At 44.6% G+C, this 17,900-nt stretch overlaps 1 protein-coding gene across 1 annotated transcript in view; it reads right to left on the bottom strand.

Moving 5' to 3' along the window:
- Window positions 1–919: 919 nt before the first annotated feature.
- Window positions 920–17,900, bottom strand: part of MAP1LC3A (microtubule associated protein 1 light chain 3 alpha) — a 36,451-nt gene continuing 19,470 nt past the window's right edge. Inside the window, exons 2-4 of the mRNA XM_077335312.1 lie at window positions 17,351–17,406; window positions 3,273–3,379; window positions 920–2,138 (exon numbers count right to left, since the gene is read on the bottom strand). Of these exons, the coding sequence (XP_077191427.1) occupies window positions 1,976–2,138; window positions 3,273–3,379; window positions 17,351–17,406 (326 nt within the window). The 3' untranslated portion in view covers window positions 920–1,975. The remainder of the gene's footprint in view (window positions 2,139–3,272; window positions 3,380–17,350; window positions 17,407–17,900) is intronic.

Genomic DNA, 17,900 nt, shown 5'->3' with positions numbered 1-17,900 from the left:
CCATGTTCATTTGTTGCTTTAGGTAAGGAGGCGCGGTACACATAACTGCTGAAAGCTTTCACTGCCTTGAGACTTCTTCCTGTGTGAACAGGCCCAAGTACAATGTCAGATGCTACCCCTGAACTGTTCAAACAAAAATCATGGTTTTATCAGCCCAATCCACAGTTCAGGGCTGCGCAAACATGTTGGACAAACATCTAACTTGCCCCCCCCCCCCCGATGCTGTTAAATTCCAGTTATTCAGAGCACTGAATGCTGATGATCATATCCATTTTCCTGTAGCAGTACAGGGTATGGTGCAATGCTGGCACAGGAGTGCCCAGGAGAAGAACGAGCAGTGCTTAGAAGCGTTTTAGCAACACAAAGTCTCTGGAGGACCGCCTTCTCCCATACAACCTTGCCCATGATCCATAACAATAATATGCCATTGCCTTTCTCTACATGGTAACCCTTGTCTTCCTTGGTGGTCTGCCATACCAGTGCTAGCCATGGCCAATCCTGCTTAAATTCCAAACGGTGACACGGTCAAGTTAATCCGGATTATTCAGGCTGTTTGGCTATCAATATATTCAAATAAGACCTTTTTAAATAGATGGATCTGCCACTCCATATCCTCCCACGAGTAACCCCATCATGGCTACTTTTTAAGGCCTAGTTTCACCTCGGGAGATCCAATCACAGGACTTCAACATGTGTTGAGTTTCACTTTGTGGGTCATTCCAAAACAGCATCAATCTTTCTCTGTATCTGCCTGTAGGACCAACTTTGTGAGAACAGAAATTAACGTCGGGAACTGGTGAGTTAACGGTTTCACTATCCCTCCTATTTACAACAGTAGCAAAATCTTCCAAAGAGATCAGGCGTGCATGATCAAAAGGCCATGGCTGGGGGAGAGATATCCACTGCTTTTTACAACACCCAATTTTAATTTATCTTTATTTATATAGATATTTGCAGAGACTCAACTGGGTGTATTTCGTTCTCCTGTCATACACACTTTTTTGGTATCGTAATTTCTTTTAAAAAGGGGGTGGGTGGGAAGGAACAATATACATCAGTACATTCCTTGAGCGAATGTTCTGTTTGCCACAAGGAACAAAAGAAAATACAGGGTTATGAGGAAGATAAAAATCTCCGCATGCAAGACTGTAAGAAAGAAAAAGAGGCTGGCATTTTTTTTTCGTTAAAAAACAACAACAAAATACCCAAACTAATCAAAGACAAAAGGACAAATATCAACAAAGAAACAACACAGGGTTCAGCAGACCCGTGAAAAACACGCTAATTCCACTCTCACCTCTACTACATTTTAAAGTGCAAAGAAGCTTGGGTTGTTTTGTTGCTGTTCTTTCAAAACCTACATAATACAAGCAAATTATATCTCCCCCCATCCTGCTGAAAAATAATAAAATAACTCTAAGAGATATACATTATACACAGCCCTGTAGAGACGCCTAATTCTACTTCGTAGCACCAAGAATTGATATGCATGTCATTAAAATCAATTAAAACTCAAGAGCAATACTTATGGATTGTTCTGCAGACTTCCTGCTTTTTAATAAAGGTTCAGCAGACAAGTCCCTCTTCCTCCTCCCTAGGCAGGCAAGGAAATGTTTCATTTCTTCCTCTGCCTGCCAGAAGCCATGTTGATTTGGCATTGGACTAAGAAAAAGGACATTATGACAACAGAGAAAAGAGAGAGCGAGAGCACACAGTATGAGAAGTGAAACAGCGTTGAGTGTCATACACAAGGGGTGGAGCAACGGCGAGGAAAAAGTTGAGACTGGGAAGTCACATGTTCACATACACACCGAACTATCTTGGTCTGTTGCACTGCGAGGGGTAGAGGAGCACAAGTCGCTTTTGTGCTGCTCCTGGGCCACAAGCCTCTCTCAGCACTGTTTGCTGAAGTGGGGGGAGTTGGGGGTATTATTTATGCAACAGTTTGGAGTCAGTCCTCTGGTGGCTTAAGAGCTCAGAAGCCAAAGGTCTCCTGCGAGGCATAGACCATGTAGAGGAAGCCGTCTTCATCCTTCTCTTGCTCGTAGATCTCAGAGATGGGAGTGGAAACGCTCACCATGCTGTGCTGGTTCACCAACAGGAAGAATGCCTGAGTAGGATTCAGCTGCAGCCGGCGCCTGGCAGAAGGGGACAAAGGATGTCATTGCAGCGGAGATAAACACACAGGCCCAACTCTCTCCAGCAACAATTAAGATGTGGGTGGCAAAGAGGCTAAAAATAGTAGGGCTCTGTGCCATTATTAGGCAGAATCTGGAATGCTGACCGTCTTGATAATGGCATAGACACAGGGAAGGAATCCGGTCTTTCCAGTTCAATAGTCCAAGGCAGTGGACTTCAGCCTTCCCTGAACTGGGACCTACTAAGCTGCAAGCACATAACAGGAAGTCATGTGCCATCAGGCTTACAAGACAGGAAGAGAGGCAACATGAAAGGAAGAGGGGCATTACGGTATATCCCGTAATGAGGAGCAAGCCAAGAGTCAACATTGTAGAGGAATCTTCTCCAACTTATGGATGGTTTTCCCTCAACATACTGCTGCTCTTCTCAGTATTGCGTTCAAAGAACAGCAGGAGGTACAGCTTAATGTCTCTGTGTACACACTACTAGTAGTATATACTATCAGCAGATCTTTCCAAAGGGAAGGACAATGTCAGTGTCTATGGAGAAGCGGGTTGGGTTTTTCGACTCAGCTAAGGATCCTGACCCTTATGTTGAAGACCACTGGTCTAGAGTAGAGCTAAAATCAACCCAAGCACAGGGGGAAGTCCATGCACTGTAATGAGTGCCACAAAGACAATCTTAATTAACTCTGAATTTAGGCCAAGAGCAAAGTACATGTTTTAAATAAATACATTCAATTAATCCTTTATACTTGGTGACACACTTTTGCAAACCAACAAGATTCCTTTGCTGCTGCTTCTTTACCTGTTGCATTTTTCTCTCTTCCTACTCCCAATGGCATTCTTGACAACAGCCCTGTGAGCCAGGGCTCTGGCCCTGGTCGAGGCCAGATGGGCTTCTCTGGGGCCGGGAATGACCAGCAGATTGGTGTCTGCAGAGTGCAAAGCCCTGAGAGGGGCATAGAACGACAAGCGGTCCCACAGACACATGGGTCCCAGACCATGAAGGGCCTTAAAGGTCAAAACCAAAACCTTATACATTATTCCTTTCAACCCATAAACCCCATCCCTATGGTACTTTGGCTGTAGGGGTAGATCACTAAGGGTTTGCTTAGAGGCATATCCACTTACCGAATTATTTTTACCAGTTCACTCATGTTGACATGGTCAGGGACTAGAAATTTGGTCTTATCCAGCACTGGCAGCTGCTTCTCTCCCTTGTATCTTTCAATAATGACCTGGTGTGAAAGAGAAACAATTGGGTGAGTTTTTTTGTGCTGCCTTATAAAGGCAACTCTCATTAATGGGTTGAATCCAGTGGAAGAAGACTACAGAAGGAAACAGTTAGAGTGGACTTTCCCTTCCTCACACAACATGCTGTTTGTCTTCAAACTCTGCTTTGAGCATGGGAAGACCTCTGCAAACCAAATATGCAACAAGACAGTGCTATAGCAATGAGAGGAAACCAGGCAGGCCCCTTCTTTGCCCCCTTCACTGACCCAACCTGTGAGTAGAAGAGGAGGAAGGAGGCAATTTTTCCCAATTTGCTTTGTGACTTGATTCACCCCATCCTGTGGCATGCACTGCTTGTGAGGTTCTGTACATCCTCAGGGAGAAGTTTCAAGGGGTAGTCAAACTGCGGCCCTCCAGATGTCCAAATGCTGGCAGGGGCTCATGGGAATTGTAGTCCATGGACATCTGGAGGGCCTCAGTTTGACTACCCCTGAAGGTGGAAAGGAAAGATCAGCTCCATCAGCTCCTTCTGCAAATTCCTTTGCCAGATCCAGCCCATTGTCTTCTGAAAATCTGGTTGCAAACACAAGCACTAATAGGTTACAAATGCGGCTGGCAGATTAATACAAATGAAGGCACAAACGTTTTTGCTGTTCTTTACCTCCCCATTCCAAACTGACCCCCACCACGTACCAGCAATGCCATGAATCAAACCATGGTAAATAAGAGGTTTTTGTCTTTGGTTGGCAGCATGCACAGGTTGCTTATTTATTTTAAAGACAGTTGTGTTTTTTCCCCCTGTTGCCTCTGTACTTTCTTACTGGTTTCCTGAATTGCTTTGAATCGCTGGCTTCATAACAGAAGCTGCATTAAAGCCTTGGCTGAGATGCATGGTATACATTTAAAAACCCCCATCAGTTATTTGTCACAATGCAGCATGCCTGTATCCTCCAAACGCTCTTGTAGGAACACAGAATGGAGGCCACTCCCTTACAATGAGTGGGGAACCTTCTAAGCCAACATAAACAAACAATTCAGCCAATGACGCACCATCTTCACTGTGCTGACTGACAAACAGGAAATGGAGAACTCTGAGATTGCCAGATGAAAGCTAAGGCTCCAACACAACTCACCCCCCCACACACATTTCCTAAATCACAGGAATCACAAAGATTACCTCAGCCCTGCTGAACCTCCATCTCTCCTTCTGCACTATTATTTTATTTACTAGATTAAAATCCCATTTCATATTCAAATGAAATGGGCGCTAGATGTGAAAGGGGAACCCCCCTCCCAAACCCCAAAGGGCCAGCCCCCACCCGTGGCTCGGTGGAGCCTTCTCCCGGCCGCTGGAGCGGCCGGGAGAAGGCGGCGTGGCCCAGTCCCCACCCGTGGCTGTCTTGAGCAGCCGGCCAGATTCCCTGCCCAGGTGAAGCAGCCAATGGGGAGCCGCGCGAATTGGCTGCTTGGGCCGGGATGGACACTCGGAGGAGCCAATCAGGAGCCGCTTTGCGGCTCCTGATTGGCCCCTCCGAGTTTTTATCCCGGACAGGGCCCGCCCTAACTCCTCCCACACAGCCCTTACTCCTTTATTCAGTCCGCGGTGCTCTGCGCCGCGGGGCTGTTTAAAGATATGCTGCCCTTCCCTACAGCTCAGGGCAACTTACAAATTAAAGTGCACCAGATATAAACAGTATAAAACTCAACAAAATCCAATTACATTAATTAAAATAAATTAAAATAAATGTGCCTGCTCCATCTAAAATCCCTCCTGTGTCTGAAAGGTGGGGGGTAGCACTGTAGGTGTCCGTAGGTGGGTTTAGGCAAGGAGGCCAGTAGATGTTCTAATGGTCCTTGGCCTCAGTCATAGGCTTGGCGTAACAGCCTTGTCTGGCAAGCTCTGCTGAACATTTTCAATCACTAACTTCCTTCCTGCCACCCATGGCTTTCAGAATGAAAGTCTCAGGTATCAAAAGAAGCTGCACATATATATGGAAATGGGGCCTCTCCCATAATTAAATTATCTAATCAAAATGATGCAAATTAGGTCCCAAAGCTGCTGATTCTTCTTTCTTCATAGAGTTATCACTCCTGAAGTATCTAGAACAGGGGTAGTCAAACTGCGGGCTCCAGATGTCCATGGACTACAATTTCCATGAGCCCCTGCCAGCAATTGCTGGCAGGGGCTCATGGGAATTGTAGTCCATGGACATCTGGAGGGCCGCAGTTTGACTACCCCTGATCTAGAAGAACAAAGCCTTTTCCCACTGAAGTTTTAGAAAAGTGGAAGAAGCATCTTAATCTGTCTGGCTGGATCTTGTTCACTTCAACATGGGGACAATTCCAGTTCCCTCTGGCTGTAACTGCAAAGGAACTATGGCAGGCACCTGACAGTGACCTAGTCTGAAGGGGGGTAGGCCGCACCCCTGGGCCCAGCCGGAAAACTCACAACAGAAGGAGGCAGCTGTGGTAGCTGCAGCAACAAGACAGCTTTGGCAGTCTGCCCCAGGGAAGCTCAAAAGGTATGAAAACAATAAGCAAGCCTAGATGGGTGAACAATCTCTTGGCCCAGTGTTTTAAAGCAGGGCATGGATGAGGGAGCAAGGGAACAGAGAAGAGGAAGGTGGAGCTTAGCTCAAGGGCCAGATGTGAATTATAAAGACAAAGGAAATGGAAATGATAAAGGATTATAAAGACAAAGGAAATGGAAACGGAAAGAGGAGGCACAGGAGCAGAAAAGAATGCCAAAACAGCCAGGGGAAGAAGGGGGAAGAAGAACAAGCCAGAGGGGGAAAGAATTGTGTCAGAGAGGTCCCTAGGCAAAGTGGTATGCTGCTGTATTGTGGCTCTTCTCCTTTATAATATATTGTAACCATGAGGTAAGTGAAGATAACCACACTGTCAGGTAACTGGAGCTTCCAACTGGAAATAAAACCATCTATGCAAGAAAGCAGTGACTGGGCTGGTGTTTTCAAGATCCTACAGACCCCTGGTATGATGTTCCTTTGTCCCCAGAGGGTACCATAGCAATGGTACTTTTGCATGGAGATTTATCCCATACTTTCTCGTGCAACCTACAATTCTCCACATACCCCTCTCTATAACTCCAACATGCTGTTTTGCTATTTTTTAAAAAAAACATTATTGGTAGTCAGTATACAAGTAAAGTGTTTATAAAATTTTATGACAATTATCCTTGAAAGGAAAGGGGATAACAAGCAGGAGACGAATTGACACCTAATTTGGCACAACTCCCCTTTCGTACTTTCCCAAGCTCACTTTAGGTGCAGGAAAGCATGGGGAAAACTGCAGATGACCATGGGAAATCCTGGAAGACCGATGGAAGCACAGTAAGGTCATGCAGAAGCAAACATGAAACACACTTTGTGCATGTGTGTGTGAAGTAAGAACTCCATGTGGTAGCAACCCATATTTTATCCATGAACTCCTGGCTCTTTTCTCGGAATGCTCCTATGAACATTTATCTCATGCTCCAAGACATACTACTGTAGTTCTATTGAAGTGATACAAAATAAATGTCTCTCTCCTCATGACATACTCACAAGTAGAACAGGACAATTTTCTAGGATGATCAGACTACTGTCCCATCCATCCAACAGAGCTACTCAGATACCACTACAAGCTCACTACCAGGTAGGGTTACCAACTCTGGGTTGGGAAATACCTGGAGATTTTTTTGGGGGGGTGAAGCCTGGGAAGGGTGGGATTGGGGAGAGGGAACCTTAGCAGGGTACAATGCCATGGAATCAAACTTTCAAGGCAGCCATTTTCTCTAGGGGAACTGGTAATCTGGAGATCAACTGTAATAGAAGGAGATCTCCAGGTGCCACCTGGAGGTTGGCAGCTCTACTACCAAGTCACGAGGAACTAGTTATCTGCTGATGGTTGCTTCCAGTTACTGGCAATCAGAAGTATCCTGCCACTGAAGGTTCCATTCTTTACTATGGCTATTAATATACATCTCCCTCTGTAAATACATTTTAAAGCCTTCTCTGAAAATGGCCATCATAACATGCTGTGACCATGGAACCATGTTAACTGCAGAAACGCTTCCTCTTGTCTGCCACTGAGTGACTTCCAAGGGCTGTTTCTTTGAACTGAATTACTGTCTGGTCTTCTCTAGACAAAATCAGTTGTGGTCCAGAAAGTGAGCACCTGCTAGCCATTGTGGGAGATACAGTACTATGGATTATTTAGTCCTTGCGTGTGTAAAAACTATGCCTCTGGTCAACCAGGAAAGAGGCAAAGATTCACTAAAGGATACATGCACACTGTGAGTGGATCCATTGCATTACCAATCCACGTACCAGACAGCACTAGCTACAAACAGAGCTCAGTGAGTGGTCAAGCCATCACAACAAGCCAGATATCTTTCTTAGTGAGGGTACCACCTTCCCACCCGCAGGCTGGAACATCTAGAAATAAAAACAAAGCTGAAAAGTGAAAGTACCACTTTAGAAGGTACAGAAAGGTACAGAACCACTTTTAGTTTGTACACGCTTTCCAGGTTTTTCTTGCTTTGCTGAATGAACAGGAAGGTGAACATTCTTCTCTCCTCATTTTCTCTTTACAACAGCTTGTGAGGTAGGTTAGTCTAAGTGTGTTTGACTGGCCCCAAGGTAACCCAGTGTGCTTCCATGGCAGACTGGGGATTCAGACTTGGGTCTCCTGATCCTAGTCTGACAGCCTAACCACTGCACTAAGCTGGATGTCATGCTGATCTTGCAGATCAGATGGATGGAAAATCTACTCCCCAGCCACTACTCTGACAACATCTGAGCATCTCTTGGAAGGAACTTGCAGAGAATGTAAAATTCCCAGTATAAAAATCTCGATGGAAATTAGATTTTCAAGAGATCTGGAGCAGAATACACAAACAATGGTATATATACAAGCAATGAATACACAAGCAATGGTGAATTCACAAGCAAATGTGCCTTTTTGACCCTGGTGACAGCCTGGTGGAACACTCTTCCACAGGCGATCAGGGCCCTGCACAACCTACAACAGTTCCGCAGGTTCTGCAACACAGAATTATTTGACTGGGCCTATGATGAGGACCTAAAAAATCTACCAACAAACTGGCCTCCTTATGCATCTGTTCATCTGTACATACACTTGTAATGTCAAAACCAAGTTAAACATTGGGCTTAGTATTTTCTCCCCACTTCAGTTGTTGAGAAAGACAAACCGTTCCTGAAGGACATTTGTACACTACCATTATTTGTTGGATTATGGTTTTGTAAATCGTGTGAATTTAGTAGCTGGCTTGGAGCCATCTTTTAATAATCATTATCAGACTACTCCTGAACAATAATGGCACAGGAAATATGACCAGTGATTGTAACCATTTATTATTTTTAGATTGCTGTGCTTTAGTATGGTAATTTTAATTTATTTGAAACTGTATTGTTTTGCTGTGATGTAAAGCACCCTGAGCCTTTTGAAAGTGTGGTATGAAAAAGCAATAATAAATAAATATAATTCTGCTTGTCCCATCTCAAATTATATAGCTGAGAAGGATGCAGAAAAGGGCAACCAAATTAATGATCAAAGGGTTGGAGCACATTTCCTTAGAGAAAACACTAAAGAGTTTAAGGGTTTTTCAGTTTAGGGAAGGCAGCTTGTTGTTGTTAGGTGCGAAGTCGTGTCCGACCCATCGCGACCCGATGGATAATGATCCTCCAGGCCTTCCTGTCCACTACCATTCCCCGGAGTCCATTTAAGTTTGCACCTACTGCTTCAGTGACTCCATCCAGCCACCTCATTCTCTGTCGTCCTCTTCTTCTTTTGCCCTCGATCGCTCCCAGCATTAGGCTCTTCTCCAGGGAGTCCTTCTCATGAGGTGGCCAAAGTATTTGAGTTTCATCTTCAGCGGTGGTCCTAAACCTTTTTATCACCGGGGACTGGTCAACACTTGACAATTTTACTGAGGCCTGGGGGGGGTAGTCTTTTGCCAAGGGACGTCGCTGCCTGAGCCCCTGCTCCGCTTGCTTTCCTGCTGGTGCCCCTGACTTCCCACCACCCACTGGGGGGCGCTGCCAGCAGCAGCTGCGCAGTGCCATGCCGAGGGGGAGCCCCAGCCATGGCAGCCACCGGAGAGCACCAAAGGTGAGCTGGCGGCAGAGCAGTCCCCGAGGCAGCAGCCGGGGAGGAGGACAAGGAGGAGCCGCGGCCCGGTACCAACTGATCCATGGACCGCTACCGGTCCCACTGATCTTCAGGATCTTCAGGAGCAGGCAGGGCTGATCTCCTCTAGCACTGACCGGGACTCGCAGGAGTCAAGGCAGCTACTAAAGGCATAAAGGTTTCTACACTAATGCATGGATCCTCACTTAAAATGCTAGAACATTGAATGTATTTCGGGACAAACAACAGAAAGCATTTTTTCATAGCGTGCAATTCACTTGAGGAGCTCACTGTTACAGCATGTGGTTATGGCCACTATCTTAGATGACTTTAAAAGTGGATGAGAAAAATTATGGATGAACTGTGACTATTAGCAATAGCAACTGAATGAGAGCTCCATGGAAGGAAGCAATCTGTCACTGAATACCAGATGCTGGTGTGGCCAAGAGGCAGGAAAGGGTGATGTCCATGTTCCTACAGTAAACTTCTGGGGAATCTTAACAGACACTGTCATATTTAGGAAACAGGAACAGATGGGCTGTTGGTTTGAAGGAGCAGGTTACATCTTATGTCCCTACTAAAAAGTCAAGGTTAACATTGAAATGCAACTGTTGCAGACAATTTTATTATGGATTAAATGACTGGCATTTATATTTTTTGTTTCAATAGTAAGGAATGATAATACTGTGCAATTGTATTTGGTAATCACCACTAACAGCGTTGAGTGACCTAGGTTAAAATATCTAGCGCCTTTTAACTAAACACCATGGACTTGGCACTTAAAGAAGGTTACAGAAGTGATCTTGGATTAGGTCATAAGACTTTGGCCTTAACAGCATGACCTGAAGGACTTGCAAAATGGTTTATCAAGGCCAAATATACAAAATATATTACACAGCTCTTTTTTTTGAGGGGGGGGGTAGTTTGCTATGGACTACTGTGGCTACCTACATTCTTTGCCCTGGAGAAAGTAATATCCTTTCGGCTAAGGGTGGCCAGCTGGCCAAAGCCAGTTCTGAGCTACCTCTACTAATCAGCTAGGAAACAATTCTGAGAGCTTTTTTCAGTGCAAACAAGGCTTCCCTTCCAGCGTCCCTACCTCACTCCATAGCAAATGACAGGAAGTCCCACAAGCCTCCAGTTACTGTAGTAATTTATATATTCAGGCATCCTCTTATTTTGTGCCAAGCACCTGCTGGGCAAGAACTGACACCTCACATAATGCAAGGAAATGTCACAACTGATCAAATGAACACCTTGCATAAGCAGTAGTATTTTGCAGTCAATTAGGCACCAGGAAAGCCGTACACAAGGGGTAGTCAAACTGCGGCCCTCCAGATGTCTATGGACTACAATTCCCAGGAGCCCCTGCCAGCATTCGCAGGCAGGGACTCCTGGGAATTGTAGTCCATGGACATCTGGAGGGCCACAGTTTGACTACCCCTGCTGTACACTATTGGAGTGACGCTGTGGTGGCTCCTAGAAACAGTCCAAAGTGGTAACTTTGGCTGAAGGCCAAATGAGGATGGAAACGTGTTACATACAATGAGTTGTCAACAACTTGGCTCTACAGAAACTTTAAGGGCCTCCACAAGAACATCACCATTATGTGTTCCAGCCATATTTTGCCAGTACCAGAAGTCCTACACAAAGTATTGTCCAGACCATAAATCACATCATAAATTGATGAGGCAGGGAGGGAGAGCGACACCACTGTTTCCCTTCTTGTATTTTTTTGGAGGAAAGCAAATGCTACATTAAGACAGCAAGGGGGTCTTCCATGTGTTAGTGATTGCCTGCCAGCAATAGGACTCCCAGTTGAGTGGCCCCCTCACCCATTTTTCCTTTCCTATTCTTTCCCTTTACTATCTCCAAACTCCTGCCCCCGCCCCCACGGCCTCTTCCACTATACATATTGATAGTAATAGAACAGTGGCATTATAACCATCTATTATCAGGTCCCCCAACATCACAGCTTTCATTTTTTTTGCAAAAGAGCCACTGCCCTCTATATGCACTGAAATTGAAGGGAAAAAGTTCATCTCAGCTAGAGGCATTAAAAAAATGAAACTGAATTCAGAGGCCCTAATGGATGCAGGTCCTCTGCTTAGCATTCCCTGTATTAAAAAGTAGAATGGCATTAAGTGCGCAAACCAGAGATCCAAATGGGGGGGGGAGGAGAAGGTGTTTATCAATGATAAAAATCTACCACTCCTGTAAGAAAAATAGCAGGGGAAAGGACCTCCCCCCGCAAATCTGGCTCTAGATGTAAATTAGCGCATTACTCCAGGCACTATGCCAGGCTCCAGAGGGGATGAAAGCCTGGAGCCCATGGTGGAGTTTTTTAAAGGCTGAATGGAGTACTCAGCCCACAGAACGGTCTGTCCAGGAAAAACAACTCTGGGTCATCCTGCCTGCCAGCTCCCTGCCAGAGGACCCTTTTTTGGAGTTTGGGAGGGTGGTAGTTCTGAGTCCTTCTGTGCCCTGAAGGGGAACTCAGCTCCCAAGATCCAAATCCCCCCCCTTGCTCTCCCTCAATAAAAATACATCCATCCTGTGGGCACAAAAAGGGAAAGGAAGTGAGTTTCAGGCATTTGCACCAATTGGTGGGAATTTGGGAATAAAAAACATCCTCAAACATTCATTTATCCTTTGCCACTGAAAACATCAAGGAGAAAGGGGAAGGAGCCGAATTCAGCATCAACGAGACCAAGTCAGAATGAACCCTGGCAATTTTAATTTCATTTTAAAGCCATATTTGAATGGCAGAAAAGCAGTCAGAAGCTTGCAGCCAGAGATGATGCTCAGGTCCTTTCAGAAACATAACTGGTGCTGGATTACGGCTGATCTTTCTAAGCTAGAAAATCCATCTGCACCACTAACAAAAAAATAGAAACACAAACAACAGAACAGCATAAACCCCGGATGGCTTCAGGAGTGCTCCCTCTGTGAATTTGTTCCCTTCATCAAGTTCGCGGACAGCACCTGCTGATGTCTGACAGAAACGCCAGAAGACATTTCTCTGCCCCCTCCCTCCAAAAAGCAAACATTTGCAATGGAAGGAGAGGAGGCCGCCCTGGACCCCTCACTGTTAGGCAGCAGCTGGCAAATATCTGGAGCTGACACTGACAGGGCTGACTTCTCAGGGATTTCTGTCAAGGCTCTGTATCAGCTGCCCGGGATTGAAAGACACCTGGGAGAAGCAAACGGGATGCTGTTACTACAGCAAGTTATTTAACTCCAGCAGCCTCCTAGAGCTGACACAACTCTGGCCCGGTAGATTTGCAGCTGAAATAAAGCATACTGTAACAAAACAGGGAATGGGCCTGATGCCGGAGTTGCCAGAACAAACTAATTCAAGTCTGTAAAAGAGCTGCTGGCAAATAAGAATCTTCTCCAGAGAGTCAGTGCTGTGGAGGTTTCAGGTCTCCCCCCTGTCCCCCTCTTCTGCCCCTGCTCTTCAGGTCATAAACAATGTGCTCTAGATCTTATCCAAGAAAATGATAGCCCAGATTATTCACAAGTGAATGCCTGCTGAGGAGTCATAAGATTAAGTTGATCCAGCAGGGACAAAAGACACTGTAGACAGGAGGCACGTGAAGAAAAAGTCAAGAATAGGTTGGTGAAGTCGGAGAAGGCAGGCAGCTGTGGAAAGGTAAATTATTCTTCCCTGTCCTTGCAGGTTTTTAAGAAGTAGTTTCTCAAAGTAGTATTGTTTGTTTCAAACTAGATAGGCCAGAAGGTGGGTATACACAGTAGGAGCATAGTCAGGACCTTAGAATGGTTACTTACTTTCAGCTTAAACTACGATGTGTTTCTTTGTGTTCACATCCCATTTTTCTCCCCACAGATGGGTTCCAACACAACTTAGAACACTGATCTCCCCTCCTCCATTTTCTCACAGCAACTCTGTAAGGTAGGCTAGGACACGAATTTCTGATGAGCCCAAGGTCACGCGGTGAACTTCCATGGTAGAAATGGGAATTTCAACTTGGGTCACTCAGGATCCTAGTATACCCCTTTATCCACTATACATACTACCTCACAGGACTGTTAATGGAGGAGGAGAGAACCATATGGGCTGTTCTGAGAAAAGGCAGGATAAATATGCTACAGACTACCAGATGTGGAACAGACAAGAATGTATTAAGACTGCCAGATGTGGAATAGTCAAATACTATGATAAAAGAAAGTTTTCAAGTATGCTTGTTAAATTGAAGATACCCATTTTATCACAATAAAATCCGTTACTGCTTGTAAAGGTGCTTTCTGGAATCCATTAATCTATCTGGTAGATCCTTTTACTTTCCTTTCAAATTTATGCTTTTGACATACTTAGCCAGGAAATACAAAATGACTCAAGCCAAAATATTCTTTTCTATTGCATAAAACATTAAGACACAAAGTCTGCAAGCTTTCATTAATAAATTAGTGGATGTGACAGATGTAAATGTTTTTTACCTACAGCAGTGTGTTACTGACTAAAGAAAATCTCAAAGACACATTTGACAAAATACATGGCTGTTCGATGTGCCAGAAACTAGCCACGATCATACACTTCATGTACAGTATGTGCTTGCCTCTCTTTAAAGAAGTCTAGGGTGACATTTTGGTGACACAAAACTGAGATAGCTGTTAGTTTAGATGGGGGGCGGGGAATCTAAGAGCTGCAAGGGCGAGACCCCAAGAATACTCTGAGAGAGGCTACATATGTTTGCAGACATTTACAGCTGTAAAAGGAAACCTGTGTCCTGACTTACAGGAACTATTCTACAGGAACAGGACAAAGTATGAGTCCACTGTCACCTTTAAGACCAACAAGGATTAATCCTGGGTATAAACTTTAGCATGAGGCCATTTGTGATGAAGCTGGTCTGAGCTCCAAAGTTCATTCTTGGGAATCATTCTACAGGAATTGTCCGGACACTATATTGATCTGCTCAGTAAGTCAACACTAGTTGAGTAGCATACTCAAGACAGGAATAGGTGATGTACTAAAAAGTCACATGGGGGTGAGGCAGAATTGCCTAAGCTCCTTCTTCACCCATTCATGTGAATGAGGATCTTATTGACGGTTCATGCACAACAGACTGTCTCCAAGAACCAATGACAGATATTGGGGTGGGGGGAAACTCAAATAAAAAGGGAAAGATGCTATGCTGTCCAATGCAGCAGAGGCAATACTAGACGTGACTGTCGTGACCAGGCTTCCCCCTCACCATGTACAAGAGCATCCAGCCTGATTCAGTAAATTGTAGTTGAAGATAAAAGTCTGGTTAGACTCACTGAGGCACCGCATGATACCCCAGCTATTACAATCAAAACTTCTGATTACACACAGTATTCTAGCAACAGCAAATAACTAAGTTAAGTGCATACATGTACACACACACACACACACACAATTTATTATCTCAGCCAACCATCAAATTAATAGAACATATTAATGTTCTTTATGAGGTTACTTGCATTCCCTAGAATAGTGTACATGATAAGCTAGTTTGATGCTAACCAGTAGAAGGTGCCTTGATCCCACTGGAATCCTGAAAAGAACTTGGTGCCATGCACACTACAAGGAGGAGCTGAGTGCAGTAGAACAAAAACGAGCAGGCAGAGCTAGAACACTGCCACTCAGAAGAATGTGTATTCCAGGAATACACCATATACATCTGGATATCACTTTTGTAGGAGAGCGAAAATGAATTCTTAACTCCTGTAGCTGCAAGGAGAATCTTAAAAGTATGCAGTTATGACTGGTAAAGTCTGAGGCAGATAATGCTCCTTGCCTCCATCATTTGGATGCCATCAAAATATTTTTGTGGATGATGCCCAGGGCACATTCCTCCCTGGTGCTGCTATGAAGATTCTCCAGTGATCACAGGTCACCACATGGATGGGCTCAAATGTTATGGCCTTTCATGCCATTCCCTTAGACAATAACAAGAACCCAAGAATCACATGACACGAACACAGACTTGGAAGGGGCCATATAGGCCATCTAGTCCAACCCCCTGCTCAGGATCACTAAATGAAGCTGGTATGACTGTCAAACAAATATTTTCTATTTATTTATCCAGCATATTATCTTATCCTGCCTCCAATGTTCACCAGTAAACATGATGGCAGAATGAGGATTTGAACCCAGGCCTCCTGGGTCCTAAGATTGACATTCTAACCACTAGGCAAATCTATCTTGTTGGTTTTTTTTTTACAACACTTGTGTTGCTTTAAGTTCTTGCCATTATCTCACTCCTTCCATGTACTAGGTTATTCTTAGCCATCTGGCTGATGTACCTAGAATTATTCCAGAGAGTAGCTTCATTTGAATTACTTTTTCAAGTGAAGGCAAGAGAGAGAGAGAGCGAGAGAGAAGGACAGACAGGCAGGCAGTCAGACAGAAGATGATCACATTATTCAGGAAAAAAATACATTGGGTTGTTTCCTGGGCATTAAGAAGTCTTTGTTTTCCGAACAGGCTATGGCTGAGGCAAATGTTAGTCACATCAGAGAACCAGACACAATTTTATTATGGCATAACTAAAATTGGCTATAATAATATTTGTACCAGAGATAACCAAATCACAGAAATGATTTTTTCTTCACCATTCACTCAAATCATCCTCCAAGGTTAAAGGCTTCAGCTATGAGTAGCTGTAACAAGCCAGAGGAGAGAAAGGCTTTTTATGGTGCTGTGATTAGCGGCCAAATAACTGTTCTGAAAGGTAAATGCCAGGCAAGTGAGGTATGATAGGATGCAGGCTGGAAGAGAGCTACAAACCCAGCTGGCCAGGCTCAGTCCCCTATCTAAGGACAAGAAATAGACTTTCCTATGCCTCCAGTGTGGATGGAAATCAGGGCTGGTCAGAACTTCCATCATTTGTCAGGGCCTGGGGCATTAAGGGACACAACCAAGAATCAGTATGCTCCTCTTTGCTTTTGGTTGCCAAGAGGCTTTGCCACCAAGCTCAGAGAGCAGGCAAGAGCTGACTTTCCCACACACCCTCTCACTGATGGTGTTCCCCTACCCCAAAACAATTTGTCCTCATCTCCCTTTATATGTCCCAAGAGCTCACAGAAACCTGGAACCAGCCTGGATGGGAATCTGCCTGAAGCCAGCCAACTCACGAACATAGAAGAGAACTGAGCAGAGAACTAAGGGCCAAACCAAACATGATGCTGTGAGTTCCAATTCTGTGAAAAACAAGCAGTTTTTCTCATTAAAAACCAGATATTTATTGCAGGGATGAGATAGCAGTGTGAGTAGGGAAGGGGGCAACGATTTGCCAAACTGTGAAAATGCATCTTTACCCAGTTCATGCCAGATGCGTCAAGCATAAGGTATTCGGACAGCATCCAGCACCCCCTATGAAACAAGCCCTGTCCTCACCATCTCAGCGTCTGCCACCACCCTGGCCACAGGCTCAGGAGAAGCAAGGATAGATTCAAGTGGGTAGCCATGTTGGTCTGAAGTAGCACAACAAAAATTGAGTCCAATTGCACCTTTAAGACCAACAAAGATTTATTCAAGGTGTGAGCTTGCGAGTGCATGCGCTCTTCTTCACACCAAGTGAACAACTATCTTAACTGTAGAGATAAGGCAAAAATTGTGGCAAATTAGTAAACTGTGTCATAATATCCAAAGTAAGCCATAAGATGCCATATGATAATTCTTTGCTAAAACAGCTAATCAGTCCTTTTTTCAGTTGTCGTTCACAAAAAACATTGGAGAAATAGAACTGTCCACCCTATACAATTCTGCCCAAGAATTCACAGAAGAGGCACTCATGTGCACACACCCATACCCTCCGAGGAAGTACAGTACTCACTGGAATTTTGTTTGGATGCTGCTCCCGGATCTGCTGCACCTCTTTACAACGATCCGCTGTGAAAAGGGGAGGGAAATGCAGATTAGTTTTTGAAAAGACACTTTAATTTGCAGTCTCAGGGGGTACTTGCAATGGTGACCTCAGTGTTCTATTTTTACGAGAAACATTGGTTCCAGGGTTATCTGGGCTGGCTGGAAAAAATCCAAGCAACCAAGCATCTAATAATTTACTACTGATACTAACAAGAGCTACCACAGATTCTCAGACAAATATTCTCCAAAAGTCCCCTACCCCAGGGGTAGTCAACCTGTGGTCCTCCAGATGTTCATGAACTACAATTCCCATGAGCCCCTGCCAGCAAACACTGTTCCTCACACAGGGCTGACCAGTCCTCAAAAATCAGAAGCTGAAGACAAGCACCTCAACCTTGTTCAGAGACAGGCACAATTTTGAGATGCTCTTGAGGTGTTTGGCACAGCAGCACAATATGAACAAATGACTCTGTTCTACCAAACATCATTTGCTGTGGTGATACTCTTTCGGCATTATT

This window comes from Paroedura picta, chromosome 4, assembly GCF_049243985.1.
Source record: "Paroedura picta isolate Pp20150507F chromosome 4, Ppicta_v3.0, whole genome shotgun sequence".
Taxonomy (NCBI): Eukaryota; Metazoa; Chordata; class Lepidosauria; order Squamata; family Gekkonidae; genus Paroedura; species Paroedura picta.
This window is presented reverse-complemented; position numbering and strand designations above follow the sequence as displayed.